The 23,466-nt window shown below is 43.3% G+C and overlaps 3 protein-coding genes across 15 annotated transcripts in view; 2 read left to right on the plus strand and 1 right to left on the minus strand.

Moving 5' to 3' along the window:
• Positions 1 to 996, plus strand: part of mark3a (MAP/microtubule affinity-regulating kinase 3a) — a 45,630-nt gene extending 44,634 nt beyond the window's left edge. For 10 of the 12 annotated variants that reach the window (XM_070919727.1, XM_070919729.1, XM_070919732.1 and 7 more), the window contains one exon: positions 74 to 996. In XM_070919727.1, coding sequence (XP_070775828.1) covers positions 74 to 419 — 346 coding nt within the window. In that variant the 3' untranslated portion in view covers positions 420 to 996. The remainder of the gene's footprint in view (positions 1 to 73) is intronic. The other 2 variants (XR_011598475.1, XR_011598476.1) reach the window with 1 other exon arrangement.
• Positions 997 to 1,726: 730 nt separating this feature from the next.
• ckba (creatine kinase, brain a) lies at positions 1,727 to 7,001 on the minus strand. 2 transcript variants are annotated; one of them, XM_070920994.1, is made up of 8 exons: positions 6,979 to 7,001; positions 3,819 to 4,006; positions 3,545 to 3,699; positions 3,332 to 3,464; positions 2,788 to 2,959; positions 2,571 to 2,694; positions 2,302 to 2,491; positions 1,727 to 2,091 (listed from the first exon to the last, which is right to left on the minus strand). In XM_070920994.1, exons 1-8 carry the CDS (start codon positions 6,999 to 7,001, stop codon positions 1,913 to 1,915), a joined length of 1,164 nt encoding a protein of 387 aa, XP_070777095.1. In that variant the 3' UTR covers positions 1,727 to 1,912. The 2 variants fall into 2 exon arrangements, with proteins under 2 accessions (XP_070777095.1, XP_070777094.1); XM_070920993.1 differs by lacking the exons at positions 3,819 to 4,006; positions 6,979 to 7,001 and adding exons at positions 4,474 to 4,675; positions 5,090 to 5,203.
• On the plus strand, positions 6,271 to 22,346 carry trmt61a (tRNA methyltransferase 61A). Its single transcript, XM_070920995.1, has 4 exons — positions 6,271 to 6,404; positions 7,517 to 7,857; positions 15,507 to 15,773; positions 21,593 to 22,346. Exons 2-4 carry the CDS (start codon positions 7,527 to 7,529, stop codon positions 21,892 to 21,894), a joined length of 900 nt encoding a protein of 299 aa, XP_070777096.1. The 5' UTR covers positions 6,271 to 6,404; positions 7,517 to 7,526; the 3' UTR covers positions 21,895 to 22,346.
• The last annotated feature ends 1,120 nt before the right edge of the window (positions 22,347 to 23,466 follow it).

Raw genomic sequence — 23,466 nt, forward strand, 5'->3', positions numbered from 1 at the left:
TGATTAAAACAAAAAAGAAGCGGCAAATCAAATCTGCGATATTAAACTCTGTGTTTTTATTCTCTCCCGACAGTCGCCATGTACCTGGGGATCAAAAAGGGGAAAATAAAGACAGTAAACCCCGCTCCCTCAGATTCACTTGGAGTATGAGGACCACCAGCTCCATGGAGCCTTGTGATATCATGCGGGAGATTCGCAAGGTGCTCGATGCCAACAACTGCGACTACGAACAGCAAGAGAGTTTCCTGCTTCTTTGCGTCCACGGGGACGGGCGAGCCGAAAACCTGGTCCAGTGGGAGATGGAGGTTTGCAAGCTGCCCCGTCTCTCCCTCAACGGCGTCAGGTTCAAACGGATATCCGGATCATCCATCGCTTTCAAAAACATTGCTTCCAAAGTTGCCAACGAGTTAAAGCTATGAACAAAAGGGTTTAAAAGTATACATATATATATCTAGAAGTATTTAAGCTGTACAATCATCCAAGTAGCAGTTTCCAAATGTCTCCTTTTTTTAAACAAAATACAGAGTATGTATTGAATATTATAATGTATAGATTAAGGCTTTTGGCAATAATCACTGAATTACCTACTAATATCTCAGTCTATTCTGGCCACACGGGGTCGACATTAACGAGTTGAATATGATTTGTCATGCTGTGAATGTGGACAAAAAAAACATTTCTAGTCTTATTTATTTCTTGTTTTTTTTTCTCTCCTGGAAAAAGAAAAAATTACGTAGCGTTTTTTTGTTTTCAGTGTAAATAATGTATCTTACTTTCAAGACGGCTTCACTGCAATACTCATTTTGTTGGTTTTTTTTGTTTTCTTTTGTATTTCGTTAAAAAGTAGAGATGATGGGGAGTCCATGTAAACGCCCACATGGTTAAGGGTCACTCATGTCTCAATTAAAGTGTCTGTCAACTTGAACGTCCCGTCTCACGCTGATCATTTGTATCTGGACACAGTCGAGATGAAAATATAAAAATGTTTGCTTCCTGCGTCAGTGTGGAGTTTCATTCCAGCGTTTTAAATGTGAAACTTTTGGGAAAGGATTGAAACAGACTTACTGATTATATTTTAAGATACTGAACAGATATGGATTTGTTCTTGTATTGTCTTTTATGCCTCAGGGTCTAAGCGTTGAGGTTAAAACTGGCTGGAAGAGAGTTTAGACAGACGCCCAGTTGTAACCTGGATACATGTCTTCAGGACTGCCAACACCAGGCTTACTGTCCCTTAATTGTAGCTACTTTAAGCTTCTTCAGATATTTATAATTGCGACACTCGGATTAACGAACGTATTAAAGTGACTTCTGTCTCAGTCAAGCTGCAGAAACACTGGATCCTACATCTCCCATGATGCAACTCAATAGCATCATTAGCCTGAAGACACTGCACCATTGTATCTTGATCTCTTAAAGACATCCATGATGTAAACTGTTAACCAGACATTTGTACTCATGCTGCATTCAGGGACTCCTGTTTGTCTCAGGTTGTAGTGAAACAGTTTTGAATGCAGTCTACACCAGAGTGAAACCTTGTGATGGTGGGGTTTAAACCAGAGGAGCAGAAGTTCTGCAGGTGTAGCGTGTCAGCATGCGTTGATGTCAGAATCTGTTTTGTGGAGTTTCCACAACAGAAGTACATTTACAACCAATAGATGCAGGTTGTATTAGACTGAATGTCGTAACACAGTTTAACACATCATAAACAATCTGACAGCAGAGATCAGAGGTTCAACTTGACATTTATTTCAGATCCATCCTCACCGTACAGGAGCCGTTTCGTCTTAAATACATAAACCAATCCAAACTGATACAGAGTGCATTTCAGGACAGAGTCAAACATTCATTCAGACTGAGGGGAGGAAGGGTACTGGGAGAGGGAAAAGGAGGTGGGGGTGCCGGGATGTTTTTACTTCTGGGCGGGCATAATGTCGTCGATGGACTGGCCTTTCTCCAGCCTCTTCTCCATCTCCACCAGAAGCTTGACGCCATCGACCACCATCTGCACCAGCGCCACCTCAGAGAAACCCAGTCTGTCAGCGTTGGAGATGTCAAACACTCCGCCCACAGCGGCCGTGTCCACACCACCTGATGGAAACAAGGCAGAGCACAAAACTTAAGTTTGGCATCGTCGTAGTCTAGATGAACATGCGGCCAACATTTTAGGGCAAAAGATGAATTTAAATCTAAAAATCAAAAACACTAAACCAAATACAGAAATAAAGTCACAGGCCTCAGATGCTGACACTTTGCAGTCTGTAGCAATGGAAACTAGGATGAAGAGCGACGTTTACATACCAGTTCCACGTTTCTGGAGCCTCAGCCTCTTGAGAACCTCCTCAAACTTGGCATGTTTGCTCATGTTGGGCAGCTTCACGTGCACGCCTGCGCGCAGGCCGGTGCCGAGGTTAGATGGGCAGGTGAGGACGTAGCCCAGGTGCTCATTCCACATGAATGCATGGTTTCTCTCCTTGAACAGGGTCTCAATCTAAAACACAGAGGAACCAGGTTAATAGGGTCCTTGAACAGGTCATACAAGTCCAACTCACTACAGATAAATAACCAACCTTGGTGAGTCCGGTACAGAAGCGATTGAACACTTCCTTCATGTTGCCGCCTTTCTGCATGGAGATCACACGCAGGTGGTCCTCCTCGTTCACCCACACCAGGAATGTCTTGTTGTCATTGTGCCTTTAGACAGAAGACAAGATTACAATTCTTTAGTTTCCTTCAAATTGAAAACACACTGTTGGCTGACAACCTGCAGTGAAGGTAAAGTCTCACCAGATGCCCCTGGCGTCGGGCCAGTCGCGGGCCATCCCTGAGGCCAGCAGCAGAGGAGACACTGGCTTGTCAAACAGGAAGTGGTCATCGATGAGCTGCTGCTGCTCAGCATCAGTCATGTTCTTCAGGGCGTAGTATTTCCCCTTCAGGTCTCCGGTCAGGGAGTCCAGAGCTGCAGGGAGCAAGAAAGAATTTGAAGACCATAGATCTCAATGTCAAAACAGAATTACAGGCAGCATTGTTGGATCCTCGTCCTGTGAAGGACTGGCTTCAGAGCCAATTCAAGTTGACCTTTACTTTAGTGTACTGCACTATAATCTGTTGTTCCTCCTGCTACCACTAGAGGCCACCCACTGCTACACAACTGAGCCCATCCTGACTTCACTGGTTCAGGCCACAGCCTTCTTTAATGCCGTTTACAAATGTCTCCATCCGTGTGCGTAGCACTTAGTACAGATGTGACTCAGCATGGACACAAGCAAAGTGCCTGCATTGTCAGTAATAATGAACTTCCTGCACTTCCAGGCTCAAGTGGCCCCTTTACCTTCGATGGAGAGGTTCTCCACAGCCCGCCTCTCTCCTCGGCTGCAGTGAGGTGGCAGACAGAAGCCGCGGATGCTGCGTCCTGTTCGGACACGGGAGCTCAGAACGTAGTTGGGGTCGAGGTCGTCACCACCCTTAGGAGGACACGCATGTTAGTTTCTGTTCAGGTCTACCATTACACTCAGCCATGTTGACTGGCAGAAGGCTGCGGTACCTTCAGGTTGGCTTGGTTGAGGTCGGTCTTGTGCTTGTCTGTGGGTTTGTATCCTCCATGTCTGTCCTCAATCACGGGGTCCAGCAGCTCTTTGAAGACCTCATACGTCTCCTCGTCTCCAGCGACGCAGCCCACAGTCATAATGAAGGGGTGGCCTGCACACAAAGTCAACAGGGTCACAGGAGACAGTGGACAGAAGGACAGACAAACCAGCATCCTCACTAAATCAATGTGCTGAGTGTCATCAGGTCTCAGGATGAGACAGTAACTGTACCAGGATTATCAACCCCTGTCTGAATGACACCATCTATGGTGAAGCCGTTGGGTGTAGCCCGCTCTCTCAGCTTCTTGTACATGTCCAGGGTTAAGAACTTGGCCATGTGGTTGTTGTGCTGACTGAGATCTGGGAACTCGTCCTCAGCTGACAGCCTCTTCAGTGTCAGCTTGGCCATGCCCTCAGAACTAAACAGAAAGAGAGTCTACAGGGTCAGGCAAAGCCACCTGCCATCCTTCAGTGACCAGGTTTATCAGAATACTCTTCTGAAGGTTTAAATAGAGCCACACTGTTCAGCTGATAAATGAGTCTTCACTGCAAACTGACATCATAAAGCAGTGACAGCAGCAGAGGATTATCAGCTGCTGCCCTGCATTCATTATGTAACCCTGTAATCTTTACCATTTTCTATCAGGCTTTGCGACATGGCTCTGTAATGGAGGCCCATTTAGAGAAGATGACAGTTTCTAACTGACTCGGCTCTCCATACGTCTCTAAATGTTGGTCATAGTTTATCCCCTTGGCAAGGTCACAGTGCAAAAAGCTGTTAGTTCCCTCGCAGGAACGTGAAGCACAGAGCGCCGCCGCGGCCATTAACCGCGGTCGATCAGGCAGAACAGATGGCGGTTTCGCGAAAAGCCGCTTGGGTTTTTACCTGGGTTATCAATCCCAGTCTGAATGACATCATCCAGAGTAAATCCACTGGGTGTCTGTTTGCTCCTCAGCTTCTCGTACATAGCAGGAGTCAGGACCTTTGCCATATGATTGTTGTGTTTGCTGAGGTCCGGGTACTCCTGCTCCGAAGCGTATTTCATCTTCAGCTGGTTGTGCGTGTTACCGAAAGGCATGGCTGATCCCTGGGCGGAGGATGGAGGGAAGACACGGTGAAAAGCAGCGAAACAAACCGAATGCAGAGTGTGGACAGTCAGCATCGAGTCTACAGCTCATACCGAGAGTATTATGGATGTTACATTATAGCTCAAGTGACTAAACAACCGCAGATAGACGATGAACTGCGGGGAACCAAGTGACCCCAACGCGTTAAAACAGGTGCAGAAATGTGCAGCAGATACATTGTGAGAAATGTTATGCATCGTATCGCTTTATATTGTTTTATTAGACCACAGCTGACATGAGTCCTTGTAGTGAAAAGCGGACATATTCATAAGGCCAAGATAATCTGTCTCTGCCGCCCAGCTGTCTCTGAATAGTTCAAAACCAGATAGTCTGCGCGTGACGGCGTTTTGAGTCAAATGAAAACACCTTCCTACCTGTTGTTGTCGGATTTGTGGACTACTACTACTACCAGGGGTGGAGACAAAGATCCCTATTTTTCCAGCCGAGGAGCTCACAAAGCACCAGCAGCGTCCCAGCAGCTCTCCGGTCAGACGGATGACTTGAGATCGTGATTTATAGTAGACCGTCTCTCCTCCCATTGGTCAGTATTTGTAGTCCATTCATTCAATTGGACGCGCTGATTTGTGAAGTGGGGACTCCTGCTACATACACAGATTACACTACTGATTCAACTTTTTGTCCAATAAATTGCAATTTGTGGATAAAATGATCCAATCCAACAATTTATTTTCATAAGATCTCTCAGCAGTTAGTTTACCGTTAAATTCAGTGGAACTGGAGTTGCGTTCAAGTGACCCCATGTAAATCTGTGAATCTGAAAACAACTAATCAAACTAAATTTGATCAGTAGTGGTGGAAAGTAACGAAGTAACATTGCACGTTTACATTTAGTTTTGAGGTACTTTAGTTGAGTATTCCCACATAATGCTACTGTATACTTCTCTTGCCTTTCAGGGGTAAACGTTATTCTTCTTATTCTGCTGCGTCTATTTGACAGCTATTGTTACTAGTTACATTTCAGATCCCAAATTTACAAACAAAACATGAGATCATCTTATAAAATGTTTGTTATAAACTGCCTATAATATTACCAGTTAGGATTAGCACCACCTTGACTAACAACAGTAAAATGCTACTTACACATGAAAGCATCAGTGATAATAATCCAGAATTATAATACATAACTAATACTTCCGCACTTTTACTTAAATGAAGGTGTAAATACATGGCTTTTACTTTTACGGTCTGGTAGTGTACCTTTCACTAAAAAAAGGATCTGAATGCTTCTTCTGCCACTGTTGAACATACTGGTGATGAGAATTACGGGTTATTGTTTTAACTTGGTGTACTCTTCCTTTACAAAGGCACCCTTTAGCTCATATTTTTTGGGGGGGGGGGACTCCGTGCATCTTCACTCTGTGCTCACATGTAACTATAAAAATGTGCGGGTCTGTGGGCGACAGGCAGATTTACAGATCATCTGACCGGCCTCTTTGAGTCCACTTTGCCGGCGACGGGAGTTTACAGATTCGTGCAGCCGCTCAGCATCCGGTCGTGTCCACTCAACTTCCTCTGAAAACAACACCACGTGTGTGGGGAATGAATGGGTAGCTGTCAGTGCTGCTGTCCACATACACGTTCAACGGCGATAAAAAGCTGAATTTGTCCGTTTTCCGACCATCGCTTGTGTCTAAACTCAGCCGCCACAGAAGGCCACTTCTGCAGGAGGTAGGTCGAGAGTCGCCAACGGTTCTCTCGCGTGCCAAGCGCAACGGTTACGGCTAACGTTAGCATGTTAGCTAGTTAGCAAGTCGAACCAGCGTTACCCAAAATTCAGTCGCACTCGTTAGTAAGTGTTGCTTACAGACATTTTTACACTGTGACTTTCCTGTATGTTTGAGGTTGCGTTCAAGTCAACAGTTAGCTAGCTGACAAACGTTAACAGTCTAACAGCTAACGGCTAACGTTAGCGGCAGTTAGGGTGAAACCATCGCTAAGTTAGCTAGTTAACGTTACAGAAAACCCTCTTCAGGTGTTGTGTCGACCCCTGTTTCTCCATTAACTTGTGTTTCCCTTTACTTTAATCTGAGGCTAAACTTTAACTTTAACCCCAAACCAAACAGTTAGCTATAGCTAACGTTTGCGACGCCTAACCGAAACCTAGCTCGGCCCAAGTCCTAACCCCAACCACGGGGGACAACGATACGGGAAACGGACATCGACACAAAACCAGAATTTCTCCAAGAAACATCAGAAATGTAACATCAGCTGAACGTCGATAACATCCATTCATGTCACTCACAGCTTCTCTATGTTGTCCGACATGTTTTCTCTCGTTAAACAGCAACACGACACAACGCAGCCTCTCTCTTTCTGACGAGATGTTAGCTGTTAAATGAAATGACCGTTGTTGTTCTTCAGTTCAGAAAGATGCTGTTTCTTTTCAAAAAATAACGTTTTGTGCGCGTGGCACAGAATGGCTGGGGAGCGGTTACCATGGCAACGAGGTTCCCCTCCTGCCAGCATCCAGGAGCAGTTTGTTAGGGATGCACTCGGAGAAAAGGGGGATGCCTATTTATTCAAACTATTGTTTTATCACTAAGAAATGAACAGTGCTCATGATACATTTTGAAATGAGGAAGTTACCAAGCCTGAAATAGTTCAATGAATCATTTAATAATCGTACCCAGAGCATGAAAGTACATTTAAATGTCGTATTGCCGGTAGGTAAGGATGTCTGTGGAGGTATAATGTGGAGGAGATTGTACGGGCCTATTTTAAGCATACTATTTGTTGATAAATTGTTAATTTTGAGTTGATCTCCTACCTCCCTGTTACAGAGTGCTCACCATGAGTTTTGTGGAGTACTCAGACTTCATTCAGGATGGGGACGTTGCCATCATCTACCTGGGCCATGAGTCCATGATGCCAGTCAAGGTGCAGCAGGGCGTCCAAACGCAGACGCGCTATGGGGTCATTCGCCACTCCACAGACCTGATTGGTCAGCGTTATGGGTCGAAGGTCACCTGCAGCAAAGGCGGGTGGGTCCACGTGCTTCACCCCACGCCTGAGCTGTGGACCGTCACCCTTCCGCACCGCACACAGATCCTCTACACCACCGACATCGCCACCATCACCATGATGCTGGAGCTGAAGCCCGGGTCCATCGTCTGCGAGTCAGGTGAGGGCTCAGATCCAAGACAGATGTATTACTAAAGCTGTTTAAAAGGGTTGTCACGGTGTATTTTTACACAACAATGAAAGCCACACATGTACAGATTAAATTGACAGAAAAATATCACATAGTTTGGTTACAAGAGAACCTGGCGTGAATGGCTTAAACACACAACTTTATTGGATTATTGTTTTTAATGCGTTTATTCGTGAACAAACAAGAATTTTGATGCTTCACAGAATGGTCTCTATAAGGAATGAATTTGGGGATGAGGTAGTCCACTGCAACTGCTAAAAATGTTTGGTTTCAGAGAACAAGATAGTTAATGAGCCGTCATTGGCGGGATATCAAAAAGCCACAAACATGTCTCTTGTGCATTCAAACATCCTCAGTGGGATCCATTATATCCTGGAAGTTCCTGTTAGGTCCTGTGTGAATAAAACATTTTGCTGGAATGACGGAGCCAGACACAAACAATGGTAAACAGCAGAATGAAAGAAAATATGATACAGAAATCTAGTATCATTTTTTAAAGACACAATAGGATTCACAATTATACAAAAGTGTGTTTTAATGGATTAGATGAAGCTTCAAGGTTGAATTTTGAGTATTTTTGGCCTCATTTCAGTACGGTTGAAGCTGCACGTTGCATGTTGGTGGCTGTTAATGGCAACAAGAGGAAACTGTCTGGACAACAAAGCACAGCATGTTTACATGCATCAGCTCCATACCAAAGGAAATCAGCACAACAAGAGGGCAGAAAAATATCTTTAGAGCTAAGCATTTCAGCTAAGCCATAGGCTACACCCAAGCTAACGTGCACCTCCTTAAAATGGTGCATGCTTTTGTCTTCTCTTGAATGTTTGTGATGCTGGTGGACATTGTTTAACACTGAACATTAAGCCAGTTGAAGAAAAGCTTAATAGCAACACACATTTAGTGATAAAGCCTCTGCTCGCTGCGATCACTGCTCTCTAAACAACAGAAATATAATTGAAGCGCGATATGTCCGTCTAGTGGTGCTATCATTGGGAGATCTTTTGCTGTATTGCAGCCTGTATTTTATTATCTGGTAAGGCCTCAAATCTTTATTACTGCAGCTTGAAGAAGTGCCTGATTTGAATCCTCCTGTTCACACCTTCGAGTCTGATGTTTTGTTCCACAGAGCCTCAGCTGTTGACATTGAACATCATGTGATAGCCACAGATGTGCTCAAGAAAATTATGTAACACAGTATTTGTTGACATTGTCACTTTTTGTCTTCCCTCTGATCCCCCCCGCCCCCCGGTTCTTGCCCTGATCAGCTCCATTCTCCATTTTAATTTGTTTAATTGCAATGGCTCGGAGTGTGTTGGTGTGTTTTCGGCTCTCTGTTGCAGTTTCTTCCAGTCGAAGGGCAGTGAGGGGGGATGGTAGAGGATGTTAATGTGTGTGTGGTGCAGTGCTTCATCATGTTTTACTGCTGGCAGCCCTGCGCATGTCGCTTTATTGATTTTACTTTTTCGGGGTCTCTGGGGATGATGAATGAGTCCAGTAGGAAATCTGCTTAGTCAGCACTCACACTGGCAGTATGGAGAGGGCTGCACTATCTGCATTGGCATCAAATTGGCCTTTATTTTCTTTATATTAAACACTGTGCATCCACATACACGCATTAAGATAAAACCATCTCTCTGGAAGTCTTATCACATTTAAATTCAGATGAATAATATCAGATTAAAAGCCTGCTTTATTAAATTACTTCTGGAATGCAGCATTTTATTAGCCGCACATAACAACACTTGAGTGTTGTTATGTGTCGACGAGGTGCTAATCGGCGTTTCTACGACACAGTGGTGACTCATAATGTTCAGGATGATAGTCTACAACCGGTACGTGCTGTCCTGTGGAGGGGAGACTTTTTGTCAGTGAGCTGTATAAACATGAAGCGATTAGAGGCGATAATGTTGTCGGCTGTTTTTACCCGGCCAACATGCCAAGTCCTCTGAAGGAGCATTCGGTCAAATAGAGGAGTGACCTTGGAGGTAGCCTGCTCCGGGTGGCCATGCGTCTGAAGCTAACAACTTACCATATGTGTTGTTTCTTTTCCAGGTATCAGCGCTTCACATCAAGCAGGTTCCAATGCCTGTATACTCAGCAAATACTCTCTTTCCCAAGGGCTTTTGAGTCAGAGTATTTGGGCTGGACAAAAATATCAAGTTCAATTGGACAGGGGTCACACAGGTGGTACAGAAGTACAAATCCTAGCCCCCCAACAAAGGGCAGTACTTCTGCGGTGCTGTAGGTGGGAAGCTAGTGAGGGATCATGTATTGTTTTAGATACAGACCCATTTAATTTGTGCAAACATGCAAAATGTTATTTAATCTCAAGTATGCTTTCAAGACTTGTCTGTGAATATTAACCTGGAAAATGTAAATGGAAAGCTTTATCTGACAATGCTAATGTGGACAGAAATAGTTTGACATTTGACACTTTTACAGATGTGAAGCTTTTTATTGATTTAAACTTACAATGAATTTACTGAAAAACGCCAATATATTGGATCATATTTTTCACCCACTGCTGATACGCTGGAGGGAAAATTGTCTGTAAAACCTTTTTTTAGAACATTTTTCTTCCAACCCTGAAGGAATTTCATTAATATGGTTTCATCGGAGAGTTAATGTATCTCGTAACGGCCTAATTACCGTTTTACACGTTTCAACATTGATAAGAATGAACTTCTGTGATACATACACTAGATTCATGTGATTCTTGGCGGGTAGAAAATTGCAATTGGCAGCTTTAATATAGAAGTATGTGTATGACTTTCTGTATCATCAGCCTTCATAGCAGCAAACAGTCACTCCCAAGACTCTCAACAGTCACCTGCAGTCGGCCTTTGAGCTGCTCCACTACAACATTTAGGGGTTGAGTGCTTAAATGACGGGAGGACTTTAATCAGAATCAGAATTACTCTCTGACTTTGGCTTTCTAAATTGCCTGCAGGGAAATTAGGTTCTTTGACCTCTGGCCTGGTTTTGCTTCTCATCCAGGCAACCACCATGTTGTATTTGATAGTAAATGGAGAACAGAAAGCAGGGATGACCTACAGTTCAGGCCATCAGTACCCTCCCCCCACCTCGTTTTGATCTTCTTGTATCGTGGTTTCCTGTCGTTCTGTCGCTGCCCGCTGACTTGACGTCGTGTTCTGTGAGCAGAGTAGAAACGTTGATATGAGTCACGGGGTGCCTTGACCATTTGCATCAAAGCAAAGCTCTCATTAAATGGCAATTCATCATCATTTGTGTAATACTCTGCTCTTCAGTGCACCTACGACAAACTGTAGAAAGACAGCACAGAGATTTCAGTGTGTTTCTATCTGTAATAAAGAGCTGGTGGTTAACGTGGCCCTAAAACCAGCTCCACATCTTTTAGCTGACTAGGTCTAAAGGGTCAAACAAAGTTCAATTTCTTCTTTATGAAACCCTGAAGTACACATGGTCGGATACTACTTCTTTAACCCATGCAGAAAGCGCAAAGCAGACAATACTGATACTAATACAATGCTAGATTTTCAAGGGATAGCAATGTGGTCAGATGGTCCACCACTTTGGACAGACGGAAATATCTCAATAACTATTGGATGGATCACCATGAAATTGGTTACTAACATTCATTGTCCCCAGATGACGAATCCTAATAACTTTGATGACCCTCTGACTTTTCCTCTAGTGCCACCATCAGGTCAAAGTTTGGCTTATCCAGTGAAATAGCTCCACAGCTACTGGGTGGATTTTGTACATACATTCATGGTCCCCAGATGAAGTATCCTCATGACTGAGGTGTTATTCTAGTGACATGTCTTGACAATTTATCGATGGATTTTCATGAAATTTTGTTCATACATATTTGTTCCCCTCAAGATCCCCCGACTTTTCATCTATTACTACTGTTTAGTGCTAATAAGCAAATGTTAGCATGCTAACATGAAATGGTTAATGGATAAGATTGTGAGCATGTTAACATGTTGACGTTGAAGCTCAAAGCACCACTCTGTCTTTAGTACACCCTCACACCCTCTATAATAACTGAAGCGTAAATAAACCTCTAATATGCACATTGTCAGGATCTGTATGCACGATGCAAGAAATGTCAAATGCTCAAAAACAGCACTGAGTCAGAAATGACTCAACAGCTGCTCAGACTGTCAAAACCTGACATTTTTAACTTGGGAAAGACAGTTTTCTCTGTGCTTTTGTTGCTGTGTGGAGCGTTTCGTGCTTCATCATCGCTTAACGTTTTTGTTCTTGACACTTCTTGAATGTACAAAGTCCCTTTTCATGATACTTCTGCAAGTTTAAAACGGATTCCACACAGCTGGCATGATGATGACTTCAGGCAACTGTTGTTATCATGTGTTCCTCCTTCTCTCGTAACTTAGGTTTTTATCTGTTTTTGACTTGTGTCGAACAAATGACCAACGCTGAGAAATGTGTCGGTGCATCTCGAACATGAAGTAAACTGATAAGCAGTCGTGATTTGGCAGAAAGACTTTAGGACTGACTGTCTCATGTCACAATGTAATAATTTGTCTCCAGTTACAGACTCACTCACAACACCAGATCCCTTTTTATCCAATTTGTCCGTTCCCAGATTCGACCATTTGTGTGGAAAATGCATGTCCTTTGATGCCTCAGTGGCTGAATAAAAATGCCAATTTTAGAACAAAGTTTCAAGATTTGTGCTCTATAATCACATTTCATTTTGTATTTACGCATTTCCGACGTGGCGGTCTGGTGGACTTGGCTGCGTTCCATTCTGTACATCAGGGCAACCAGGATGGAAACTGAACCCGTTAGCACCCTGGCACGAAGCCCGAGGTCCAGAGTCGGTTCTGTGCTGATTGATCGTCTGTTTATGCGGATCGAGTTCAGTTCAACCATCACTCAGACAGAACTTGGCTGGAGCCGCACAGCCGCTTCCTCTCAACAGTAAACTTTACAGATGAGGATCGATGTGATTACTACAGCAGTGTTACAGTGTGAGGCTGTAGTTTGTGGTTTAGTTGTTTTGGATTTTATGGCCATTCACATGCAGATGAAATGCTATAAAATTTTGCACAATTGACTTTCTGGTTCCAGCTTCTCAGCTGTGAAGATTTGCTTCTTTTTCTTGGTTTTCTTTTATAGTAAACTGAATATCTTTGGGGTTTTTGAAAGTTGATCAGAGATGTTGTCAGTTGCAGCCTTATATACACACATTATATACATATTAGTCTACCATTGCACAATGCATGCACAAGATCTACTGTAGTTTACGTCAAATAGAGTAGTATGACATATCAAAAATAAATAACTTTTCTCAAAATATTTTATGTCCCAAATTTGGTGAAGATTAAAGATTGCAAAAGCAATATTTTTGTAGGTGGAAGTGGCCTGTACTCAACATCAGCTACACAGCTACAGATCAGTTTGTTTCTGCTCTGACTTTCCACCAGATTTCATTGAAATCTGTCATGTAGTTTCGGAGGAATCCATCTTACTAAAAGATGGGACGGAAAACATCCTCGAAGGAGATAATAATGCAATCCAATACAACCAATCAACTCTGGTATTGATTAGATTGTAAACCAAACAGACCTCCAAAGAAAATATTAAAAAAACACAACCTCAGAAATGACCACAGAACTTTTGTATTGGCTTTCATTTGATCGTACACGGTTTATATATTTATCGTCACTGAATGTATAATAACAAGCCTTCACCCATATGATAAAAAAGATGTCTTTATCACTAATGATGTAATCCAAGCAAGAGAGATATCTGAGAGTGATTCGCTCTCTCTGCTGCTGTGGTTTTGTATGGGACAACCTTTTTATCTGCTTCTTTACGTCACATTTGTGTATTCTCATTCCTACGTTTTACTACATTCATCCACATTTTCACATTTACTGTAGTCTCCGGTCACACACCATCCGGCCCAGCAGTGTGAGGTTTTAGCAAGTCAAAGTGCTGCTGTGGGGTAAACATTGCCCTCTTTGTCGCGCCGCACAAACAAAGGCGGCGGTGACGTAATGTCAGGAGAAGAAGAAGAAGAGGGGGGGTGGGCGGAGGATGGGATCTGCTGGCTTCTAGCTGTGTTCTCGAGGCTCCATCCCCTCCTCCTCAACTGCAAGTCACATGACCGGTGTTATTTTTCTTCTCGTAAAATCACAAACGCTCGCATCACTCTTTTGCAGACTGCACATTAGCGGGCATTAAGGACCAACCGGGGCACTGCAGGGCAAAGACGGCCCACTCAGAAATGTAGCATCCACTTATCAGCCAGAGTGGAGAGAAAACCAGTGTGAAAATGTGGGTGTGTTGTTGTTGTAACAGCTGTGAGCTCTTTGTGTAGTCTGTCTCAGATAGCCTTTTAACGTAATTTCTGAGACATAACAAGACGTGAGTTTGAGTTTTTTTTGGAGATTACGTGGCTTTATGTTCACATGTCGAGTAGAATCGGACTTTTTCTTCATCTGATAGTGATGTCAGCAAAATCTGTGTGTCCATGTTCGTGACGTCCATAACAGATCTCGAAATCATCCGCTGGTGCTTCATGCTCATAGCTACCATTCAGTGGATGGTGTTAGTATTATATAGCAACTCAAGGTCATAAGTAATTTTGTTTTTGGACATTTCTGGACTGGTCTTTTTAAATACACTCTCAAATGTATTTAGTGCAGTTATTGATTACCCTCCATATTCAGAGTGGCACCATCATAAATAAACGCTGGCTGCAGGATGTAACGGCACACCTTTAAACACGAACAACTAAAGGACAACACTGGAGGCTCAAAACCAGAGGGTTTTATAAGATTTGGCAATCTTTTCTGTCATATTTCTAAATAGAACAAAATAACATGTACAATGTATTTTGTCTTTTCCACTTTCTTTTCTGTCTTTTCTCTTATTTCCATGTGATATTATTGGGTATTTATGGGACGGTAGGCAGTTGTTGTTTGTTTATCATAGTTATAATCGCTTGCTGTTTTGTTTTTTTTCCAAGAAAACTACAAAAATGTTTGCATACTAAGTAATTTTGAGTAATATGCAGCTTTGTCTTTTATGTAGACCTTTAAGATTTAGATGAAATGAGATATATAAAATCCTTTAGGGCTGCAACGATTATTTTAATTAGCGAATACTCTGATTATTTTCTCGACACGCAAACATTTTAAAGCTCAATTAAGCATACGGCCAAACCTACAGAGAACTGGTGCCCAATTCTCCAGGTCTGCATAGCTTTCTATCCTCTTAGCCAATTGTTTTGGTCAAATCAAGTGGATATTGTCTTTTTGGTATGAAATCCCTCTCCGTGTTTCCCTATTGAGCTGCAGTGGAGATTTGTGCAACTCAGATGGACTTCAGGTAAACTTTGGAACACATTTTTCCCTGAAATGGAGACCTGGGTATTTATAACAAACAGGAGGAATGATTACAGCATGTTCATATGAGCACCTGACTGTCGTTTTAGTCAAGCCTGAAACAGCGATACTGAGCTACATTAGCTTGTTAATTAATACAAATTGTGACTTTCAGTGTGTCTTCATCAAACTGTTCATCACTGGGTCCTTTGATAGATTTAAGGTGTCCCAGTCCCTGCTGTTCTAATCCTCCCTGTGGTTCTGTAGGGACGGGTAGCGGTTCCCTCTCCCACGCCATCCTACGTACCATCGCGCCCACGGGTCACCTGCACACGGTGGAGTTCCACCAGCAGCGGGCGGAGAAGGCGGCGGAGGAGTTCCAGGAGCACCGCGTGGGTCATCTGGTCACCGTCAGGAACCAGGACGTGTGCAAGGACGGGTTCGGAGTGACCGGGGTGGCAGACGCCGTCTTCCTGGACATCCCCAGCCCCTGGGAGGCAGTGGGACACGTCAAGGCCGCTATGAAGAAACAAGGTAGGACACCACTGTGTGTGGAAGCAACTGGTGAAGTAAGAACTCCCAGATTACATAATTACTTCAAAATATATCAAAAAGAGTTTTAAATGTTATAAATAGCTGAATAACTCCGCTTAATGGCACCCGTGTGAATCGAGTAGATCTGAAGGATGGAGTCTGGGGGTCTGAGCTGGGTAACTTTCCACCAGACTCCATTGAAATCTGTCAAGTAGTTTCAGAGAAATCTGACTTATTTAAAGACTAGATTGGATTGCATTACATCGTACATGGTTAATATTTTTATTGTCACTGAATGTATATCAACATAAAGTCCAGTTCCTTCACCCATATGATAAAAAAGTTGTCTTTATCTCTAATGATGTAATTCAAGCACAGGGTTTATCTGAGAGTTGTCCGCTCTCTCTGCTGCTGTGGTTTTGTTTGGAGCAGCTCGTCGCCTTTTCACACATTTCGCTGCTTTGAATGAAACGTATGGCATCTGTGTGATTCGTGTAGATCCAGATTCGAGACCCTGTTTCTGTTTCACTGAGCTGCAGTAACGTTAGCTTGTCCAAAGTGAGCTAACTGCGTTCACCCTCATCCATTTACCATTGGTACTGTAGTATATTAGTACCCACCAAACCAATTAATCGATTAATGAGAAAATATTCCACAGGTTCATTAAAGAGGACTGAGGTACGGATCATCTACATGTTTGAATTCAGCACATGACCGCCAGTATTCTTACTTTAAACTGTCTAATTAAGACCAAAGTGTGATCTTTTACAACACGTCTCCCACTTTAGGCTCAACTAGCATTAAGTTTAAGCTCACCGACAGGGAAACATTAATGACTGGAGGTCACTGAAGCACAAACTCCTGCTGAGTAAGTAATATGTGTGTATATATATATATATATGTGTGTGGCATGGCCTCAGAGGAACATTCACCATCACCTGATGTTGACTTTTCTGTGACTCGTCCAGCAGGAACGTGACTCTAACTGAGCACATTTTAAAATACCAGCCAGTGAATTTATCCCCCCCGGCCGTGTCGCCTCCCTCTGCACTCCCAGGACGACCATCGATCCTCGTCACACAACTCTTATTAACTTTGCCCTTGTGTGTCTGTGACAACCAGGACCAGCAGCATGTCTGGGCAGGTTGGCAGTTCACTGAGGTGGTCAGTGTTTAGAAGAAAAGTCAAGGTTTATGTGACATAAGTGGAGCACATAGCAACCGGCCCTCCCTCACTACCCCCCTCAGGTATTTGCAGGTATTTGAGGGACCAATCGCACCAAGTACGTATGAGTGTTCACTTCACTAGATAAGATACGATGAGATACAACGAGCCTACATTGGTCCCCAGACGGGAAATTCAGGTGTTGCAGCAGCATAAGAACAGAAATAAGTACAGATAAATAGAGAAAGGTAAAAAAAAAAAAACATCTACTATTGCAGCACACACCAGAATAATGTATATAACGAAGTAATTACACATAGTCTGTATTGATATGGGAATATGATGCAATACATTGTGTAATAAAACAGTATAATATATTAACATAATACAGTATAATATTGTATATAAAGCGTTTTCTTGCTCCATTCTGGTCCCATTCGAACAGTTCCTCCTCCCCTTTCTTTTTTCTCTCCCGATACCAAGCACCTCACTGTGTGGAACTCATTGGAATCATTTTCTATGTGTTAACAATAAGACGAAACTTAAGAAGAAAGCGTATTTAATATTGGATCAGTGGCATCACGGCTGATTACAGATCCAGTATGGATCGAATGTGTTTTAGTGTTTGAAAGAAGGAAACGGCCTCATTATGACATGCTGCCACCACAAACACTGAAATCTTTTCACTCAAATCAGTTTATCCAGTGAACTGACGGACTCGTCGCGGTTAAGGTGCACAGGCTCAGTGGATTATGAGTCTGAAAGCCTGAGTAGATGCTCGTATTCCTGGCGCACTTAAATGCAGCATGATTTTTAAAAAGCCCCAATATGAAGAGGAATGCAGGAGGAGCGAGGATGCTGCTCCCCCTCTCTCCTCCTCTCTGAATCCCTTTTATGGTGCCACTGCTATGTATTCCTTCCATGAGCTGTTGACTCTCACATGCACACAGATACAGATAAATAGAGTGCAGCCATTGTGGAAGCAGTCCCATGACCATACAGGGTGATGGTGCAGGGAGAGAGCTGGCGAATGTGGCTCCGTAAGGAAAGGCTTGATTGACTTCCCACTGCTCAGACTGGATGTTTTCTCCAGAGAGCCGGAGCCAGGCCGAGCACCACTGCCCCAAAACGCTTCAACCTGAAGTCCAAATAGAGAGAAAAGTTAACAGAATTCACCAGGGGAGGGTCTGAGGGTCACATGATAGGAAGCTAGCTGTTTTTATTAAAGTGGCTGCTGGAGTGAAAAGTGAGTGTTGTACCAGACAAGTTGACAGGAGGAAAGACGTATCACCCACAGCCAAAATTCATCACCTTCCAGGTCTTTTCTCAGGCTCCAGATGAAGTTGCTGAGAACTGCTTTACTGCAGACTGTAAAACAAGGGCTGCTGAAATATTTCCCCCTTTTTTTTTTCTTCTCCAAGTTGTAATTCTTCTAATGTTTTGGCCTGAGGCCCGGCCCTGTGTTCAGCTGGTCTCTGAGAAGGACCCCGGATCCTGACAGACCTAACTCCCTCCCCCCTTCTGCTCGCTCAAAGAATTAATAGTCTTACTATGCAAGTGTAAAGCAAACATGTCCCAGGAACACAAACACTCAAGAACCCGATAAGGAATCATAGTTTCACACATGTATAGATCCTAGTTGTGGACGTACGGTTGGTATTCGAGGCTATTAATAATAGCTTGAGACGCCCTTGTATAATCATCAACTCAACCGCTCCCTGTGTGTTCGTCCTGGTTGCTAGGAGACCATTGTATTGTGTTTATGGCCGTCTCGAGGGAGAGCGCTGGTCCTGTTAGCCGAAGGAACGACTGCTATCTGAGGCATCCCGAAGTCTCCTGTAATGTTTATCAGACACAATGGACTCTCTGCAGACGTGTTCCTTATTTCAGTGGGTAACTCAGCAGTGTGTGTTCATTACATGTTGAAGGTTGAATCGCAGACACATGTTGTCTCCCATCATGCATCAGTGTGTGTCCCATTATTACTGCAGAGAGCAGATTATTCCCCTCTGAAAATGAGAAGTGAGATTAAATGGGCAGATTGCAGCACAGATGTGTTCTGTGACCCTCAATAGGTGAAAAACAAAAAACAAAAAGTATTTGTGGCTAGTCGAAGGTAGAAAAGGAGGATTTCAGCTACATTTGAGAGCTAATGGAGTTTACTGTTGTATGTGGTGCACTGGAATACAAAGTGGGACTTCATTAGGGGCTACTTTGAAGTCTGGAGTGCTCCTGAAAGGTTAATAAATGCTTTTGAAATCATGCATAAACTAAGATGGTGATCATGATAAACATCAACATGTTATCTTTGTAAGTATGTTAGCATGCTGATGTTAGCATTTAACTCATAGCACCACTGTGCCTAAGTACACTCTCGCAGAGCTGCTAGCATGGCTAGCTGTAGACAGGCCCACAACTTTACTGTTTTTGTTCGCTCCCGTAGCGTCGATTTCAGCAGGCAGCTGTTTTCAGAGGAAATAAAAGCTCTAAAAAGTCACTGTACACCACCTGCTCAGCAGCCAACAGCAGACAGACCATAGACTGTGTAACAGAAGTGGTCGTAGCCCCTGTGAAGTCACACGTTTGGTTTGTGGACTACCGTTTTGAAGCCATCTTGATTTTTTGGAACCAGAAGTGACCATATTTGGACCAGAGGGTGGAGCTGGGGATCTGAGAACCTGAGGACACTATGCACACCTGCCTGTACCAGCTCCCTGACTGCACCTGGCTCCTGGCTACGCCGTGCGAAGTAGCTGCTAACAAAGTTAGCTTGTGAATACTGGAAAAAGTGAACAGCTGACTCCTGAAGTGTCTTTTAGTACAAACGCCTCTACCCTGATTGACAGGTCGCCGTGGTAGTGACTCGTCAATCACATACCCTGCTTTATTTTACTTTAATAACCATAATTTACTAAATGAACATCATGCTGTGCTGAAGAAGACTTAAAACTAGCGACTGAGACCATAAACTCATTAGGAACGTGTTTTACTGAAGTAATAAATCAAGTGAGAAGTTGGGTCATTTTCTCATAGACTTCTATACAATCTGACTTATTTTTGCAACCAGTGGAGACTCCCCCTGCTGGCCGTTAGAAAGAATGCAGGTTTAAGGCATTTCCACATTGTCTTCAGTTAAAATGGCCCATTGAAATTAAATCAAAAAGTTGGTAAGAGTTGCACCATTTTCACACCTCAACACTTGAATAACATGTCTAACTGTAAAGACGAGACAATTCCTTTTCTTTATTCCTTGACTCTTTTTTTTTAAATGATCTCTCAGCAGTTTAGATTTAGAGTAAAAACAAAATATAGAAGCTCAGTTTGTTTCGTTAACCCTGAACGCCTCCCCTCCCCAGCTGTAACGGTCAGAGTCACATTCTTCACTCTTCAGGTCAGCCGGTGAAAGTTGTCTTGGCTCGGCGCTCCGGCCTCCCGCTGCGATCACCGCAGGGTTTCATTTAGAGACGGGAGGCCGGAGCCGGTAGGTGATCTCTGTTTATTAGAGTACTGGCTCATCCCATGATGATCCACCATCTCCAGCCTGGAGCCCAACAGTTCACAGGCCTGCTTTGTTAAGGAAAATATATGCTTAGAGAGTGCTTTTGGGTGTAAGAAAAACAAATTATTAATAGTAGTAGTATCATGGGTTTCCCTGGAGTGAGTCATATTAAGTTTATGAATCTGGTTCAGATTATTTGGATGTTTATTTAAGCATAATTCTTTCAGGCGACACACAGAGATAACAATGAAAATACGCGCCCTCTACACTCCTTTTTGAGATGATTTGATTTGATCATTTGCCCCAAAGTGCCATCATGTGTGTCTCGGCCATGATAACTGTACAAGTAGGGTAAATTATGTCATATTTCTTATCAATAAACCTTCTGTTTAATCTCACAAACAGTCCCTTCTTCTGTTCACACGACGCTGAACTCCTCGCTGTGAGGATCTGCAGGGATCTTGTTGTGCTCTGTTAGCGCCTTCCTGTTGCTATATGTGTTCCTGTGCTTCATATCTTAATGTAGATGCTGCACTCAGATCATCCCAGTGTTTGTGGAGAACAGCCAGAAGTTATTGATTCTGATTGTTGTACATTTTGACAGCCTGAGATTTTAAGGTAAATATGGTTAGCATCCCCCTCCACATGTTTATCCTCAGATGTGGACATTTTTTAGCAGGCTGGAGGAATCAGCATGCTGGGTTACACCAGCTGGCATATGAGCCTCGGCTGAAATTGAAATTCCAAGTTGCCTGTATAACAGTTGTTTTCAGTTAAGATCTTTATTGTCCCACAAGAGGAAATTCTTGGGAGCATTAAAAAAACATGAACCATAAACACAGTAGAAGATATTAAAAGTGCAGTGCTGTGTTCACTATTCAGAATAAAACAAAGCAACAAAAGCTGCAACACGAAGCGAACCAAGAGGCAGTTTATAATGTATTAGCATTAAGGGCACTTGTTGCACATGGGATGAATGAAAACTCAAACCTTTTGCACCTGTTTTTGAATGGGGGTATCTTTGACCCCCATCTCTGGTTTTCAACACCCTTTCGGTGCTTTCAGGAGAGACATTTCAGACATTTGGCACTAGAGGAAAAGTCAGAGGATCACCAAAGTCAGTATCAACAACAACGGTTCTGTCTTTTCTCTCCAGGAGGTCGGGTGTCTTCGTTCTCTCCGTGTATAGAGCAGGTCCAGAGGACGTGCGAGGCTCTGAAGGATCAGGGCTTCGAGGAGATCAGCACCGTGGAGGTCCTGCTGAGAGTCCATGACGTGCGCACCGTCTCCCTGCCGCTGCCCGACTTCGGTCCCGACACCTCTGCTCAGACTCAGCCCGACACCGCTGAGAGAACGCCTCCAAACCAGGCCTCCATCACCATGAAGACCACCACCCCGCCCAGAGAAATACCAGGTCACACAGGGTACCTCACCTTCGCTACCAAACCCAGAACCTAAAGCTCAGAGTGATTTTTTTTTTTATTTTATTTTCACCAGCAGTATGAAGGAGGAGGTTTATAATCTGCACTCTTTACCTCGCTCCAGTGTATTTCCCATGTACGTTAATAAGACTGTGATAATCCAGCAGGGGTACCAGGTCCCTCCAGGTCCCGGTTGGCACTGCAGCACCAAGAGGATTTACACTCTTGTGTTACATAATTTTGAGCTCCTGTCTCTTGGCACTGGTTTGTTGCTTGCATCAAGCAAAAGTGAAAATCCAGTCAACAGTCATTTCATTTGAGAAGAATCTACTTTAAAGCTTTTGGGATCCTAACTGATAAGATGCCTCCCCTTTTATCAAAATCACTTTTAATCAACGCTTTCTTTTGTTTGGGGGGAAGAAATCATTTTATTTTTCCCTTTTTTTGCATTTTTGTATCCAAGTAAATACAATAAAAGTGTGAAAAGATGCTTATTTTTCTTTGTTATGTTGCATCAACAGAAAGCAGAAAGTCCTCTAAACGATGAATTAAACTCTTACAAGCCTTTTCCGGAGCTTTCATGCTCAGTTGTCATGGAGATCCGATCCAAACTCAAAGTCCACTTACCTGCTTTTGCCTTTGTTTTTTTTAAAGAAGTCCAAAAAAGTGAAAAGGATGAAATCACAACAGCTACTGAGGTTTCACGTCAAAGTCAAGTTGGGTTGTACATATTAGACAAAAAAGATATAAGATGTTAATTAGTGAGCTTGAGAGGTGCTGAGAGCCCGGCTAGCAGTTTCCCCCTGTTTCCAGTCTTTATGCTAAGCTAAGCTAACTGGCTGCTGGCTGTAGCTTCATATGAAAGTGGTATCTTATCTTCTCATGCTCTCAACTTGTGGCAAGAAAACTAATAAGCAAATTCCTCAAAATGTCAAACTATTCCTTTAAATGAAAGCCTTCTTTTCCTTCTTTTTCCTTTTTATTTAACCGGGTTAAAGTTCAAAATGTCTTTTTCGAGGCAGACTTGGCCAAGACAGGAGCACAGAAACAATGTTTAACAATAAAAACAGTCGATATAAAATGACAAACAGCATCCAAAATGTTGCTATTTTCAAGTCTTTGCAGCACATTAAAACATGTTTATTTGTATTTACATGTTTAACTTGCGCCTCCCTGCAGTTAACTTCCCTCTGCTGAGGCTCAGCACCAAAAAAGGCAGAAGAAACGTCTGCAGTTAAACTGAGAAGACACAGAGGAGCTTCTTCCTCTTCCTCCTCCAAGACTTCCACACAGTCACGGCCACCTTTCGTAACCAGCAGTCAGCTGAGCTTCCCCATTCCCCTCTCTGAGAGGAGAGATCCGGAAGCTCCGGAAAATCATTACTGCTGTATTTAACGTGGACTCTGGGTGTTCTCGTTCATCTTTCTTTTTCCAAAGCTTAACTGGAAGACGTTTTTTTAATGTTTGAAGTTGGAGAAACACACGTTTGATCTGATCAGACCTGTATACTTCAGTGTTTTAACACCTGACGGCTGCTGCTGTTACAAGTCAAAGCCTCCTGCTGCATGTGGAGGTTGTTGGTGTGCACCGGGGGACGTTGCAGGCTGGT

This window comes from Enoplosus armatus, chromosome 15 (assembly GCF_043641665.1).
Source record: "Enoplosus armatus isolate fEnoArm2 chromosome 15, fEnoArm2.hap1, whole genome shotgun sequence".
In the NCBI taxonomy this organism is placed as follows: Eukaryota; Metazoa; Chordata; class Actinopteri; order Centrarchiformes; family Enoplosidae; genus Enoplosus; species Enoplosus armatus.